We start from the raw sequence: 2,334 nt of genomic DNA on the forward strand, positions 1-2,334 counted from the left end.
CAGAGGTCTGGTCGCAGAGTCTGGGCTGCAGAGCGAATACATCGAGAAGCGAGGGAGTTGTCGGGACAGTTCAAAAACATGGAACTGCGTGCTGGGAAAGCATGAAACAAAATAATCAAGGTGGGCTTAACAAATGCGCGTGTAATCCTTCGCCTTCCTTCAGGGGAAGGCCATCTCAGCAAACCATGGCTCTTTCTTTCAGGATGCCCTGATCCTGACATTCATTTCACATTGACAGAAAGCCAAGGATCACCTCGATTCTATTTTCTCTTTGTTTTTGGCTGTTCTGTCCCTCTTTGTGTTATTATGTAAAACAGTGGTTCTCAACCTTTTTAATGCCGCGACCCCAACCGGTCGTAAGTCAAGGACTAAACCGGTCGTAGGTCGAGGACTAAACCGGTCGTAAGTCGAGGACTTTCCCTGCCCGGGAGCGCCACGCATGCGCGGTTCCGCCCCCTGCGCCGGCCGGGGTGTAGCTGGCAAGCGGCAGAGACGGAGCAGGCCGACCACCAGCTGGCCCAGCTCAAGGGAGGTAAGGCACCCGCCGGAAAAGGGGGAAAAAATGGCGGACAGCCTTGCTTGGCGACCCCCGTGAAATGGTCGATCGACCCCAAATGGGGTCCCGACCCACAGGTTGAGAACCACTGATGTAAAATGTCTCTCATGTGCCTGCTGCCACAGAGAGCTTAAGGATGCAATCAAGTAATTTTCTGGAATATATGGTGTCACTGGGACTATGAGCCCTTCTTTAGAAGTTTCTGGATCTCGTGAGTGATGCTTAAAAGAACAAGAGATGTACACGTTCAAGGCCCAAGCACAGCTGGACATTTCCAGATGCAAATGAGGGAATGTAGTTTCGTGACTTCTGCAGCTCCTTATCTGCCTTCTCTTCCAGCTGCCTAAGAATGAGGAGTTATTCCAACTCCTACAAATTCCTCAAAAGTCTGCATGCCTTGTTCTTCCTGCTACTGCCAAGACTGGGCTAAAAAAACGCACACCACGTGCAAATGGAAAAACGAAAACACTTTATGCCTCTGCATGGAAGGCTGCTAAGTGCAAATTAGGTTTTCATTGAAGGACAGGATTTGAAAAGAAACTATTGTTTTCACTGTGAGAGGGCTTTTAAATGTACTTACCTGGATTCTCCAGAATTCAGAATTTTTGTTGGAAATGACAGATGGGGAAGAGAAAGGAAAATGTGTTGAGCAGCCTCAACTGAAGTAGACTGTGAGTTTTAGTCCAGCCTTAGGCACAAAGTCAGCTCTGGCACCATGGGCCAGTCACTTTCTTTCAGCCCTAGGAAGGAGGCAATGGCAAAAACCTTGCCATTCTGAAAAACCTTGCCGAGAAAACTGCAGGGACATATCCAAGCAGACTCTGAGTGTCAGACATGATTGAACAAAAGGGGGGGGGGAAAATCTGTAAACCGATATAGAGCATTTGTTCCTTCAAAATATTTTTTTTTTAAAAACTTGCTGAATGCAAAATGCTGGCACTTACTCAAAAACCTGCCTGAGGGCTTAGAAATTATCATATTTCTCTATGCATTCGGGCTGTCCCGTCTTCTCCCACATAATTCAGGGTCCCTGTTTTTCTCATAAAGCCCAACAGCAAAAACAGCTCAGCCCATCAAAGGGGTTGGGAAGAGGCAGTTTATGGGAAACCTGCCAAGCCCTCACTCACCTCTTCTTGTATCCCACCAGGGCTTTGATGTTCAGCTCCACCGGGACGTCCTTCGGCGGAGAGAGCAGGACTTTTATGTTGCTCGAGAGATTCTGAAGAGTGGGGTGGATCACGTGGCTCTCGTTTTCAAAGATGCCTTCAGCGAAGATCAGCACCGCTCGGATAATTGTGTCTGAAGTGAAAACAAAAACATTTCTCTCTTGGTTGAGTTTTTAAGGGGTCTAACAGAGGTAGTCCTACACCTACGACCGTCGTGGAGTCTGCCCGTTACGTCCGCAGGTCCTGGCGGTTGTTAAGCAAGGTTAAAGAATACTGTTTTAAAATTTTTATTATTTTCAAGTATAACAAAATATAAACATAAAGTTGATGCATATAAATACAAAACATCAGTACACAAAAGAAAAAATACTTTACGGGTGTTCCCGGCTGCCCCCTCCCTGCTTCCCCCTCTTTCACCTACCAAACCTTCCTCCCTCTAAACTCTCAACCACTCCACCTTCCTCCTTCCACTCCCTACTTCCCAACCTCTTTCTCAAGCACCAACCAGAAGCAGTTTGGGGTAACAGCCAGGATCATCCTCATAAATATACTTCCAATAATAATTAATAAACACATCAATTTTTATATATTTTTATCCTTTCCCCCCCCCCC

At 46.7% G+C, this 2,334-nt stretch overlaps 1 protein-coding gene across 1 annotated transcript; it reads right to left on the bottom strand.

Annotated features, from left to right (window-relative positions):
- Positions 1 to 15: 15 nt before the first annotated feature.
- Positions 16 to 1,855, bottom strand: LOC107301986 (Bardet-Biedl syndrome 2 protein homolog; the record flags this gene model as incomplete). Its single annotated transcript, XM_015831126.1, has 2 exons — positions 16 to 91; positions 1,684 to 1,855. Coding segments are annotated over 2 exons (248 nt in total), but the record flags the coding sequence as incomplete, so codon positions are not given.
- Between the last annotated feature and the right edge of the window lie 479 nt (positions 1,856 to 2,334).

The sequence above is a fragment of the Protobothrops mucrosquamatus genome, unplaced genomic scaffold (genome assembly GCF_001527695.2).
Source record: "Protobothrops mucrosquamatus isolate PMUCROS unplaced genomic scaffold, P.Mucros_1.0 scaffold21721, whole genome shotgun sequence".
Taxonomy (NCBI): domain Eukaryota; kingdom Metazoa; phylum Chordata; class Lepidosauria; order Squamata; family Viperidae; genus Protobothrops; species Protobothrops mucrosquamatus.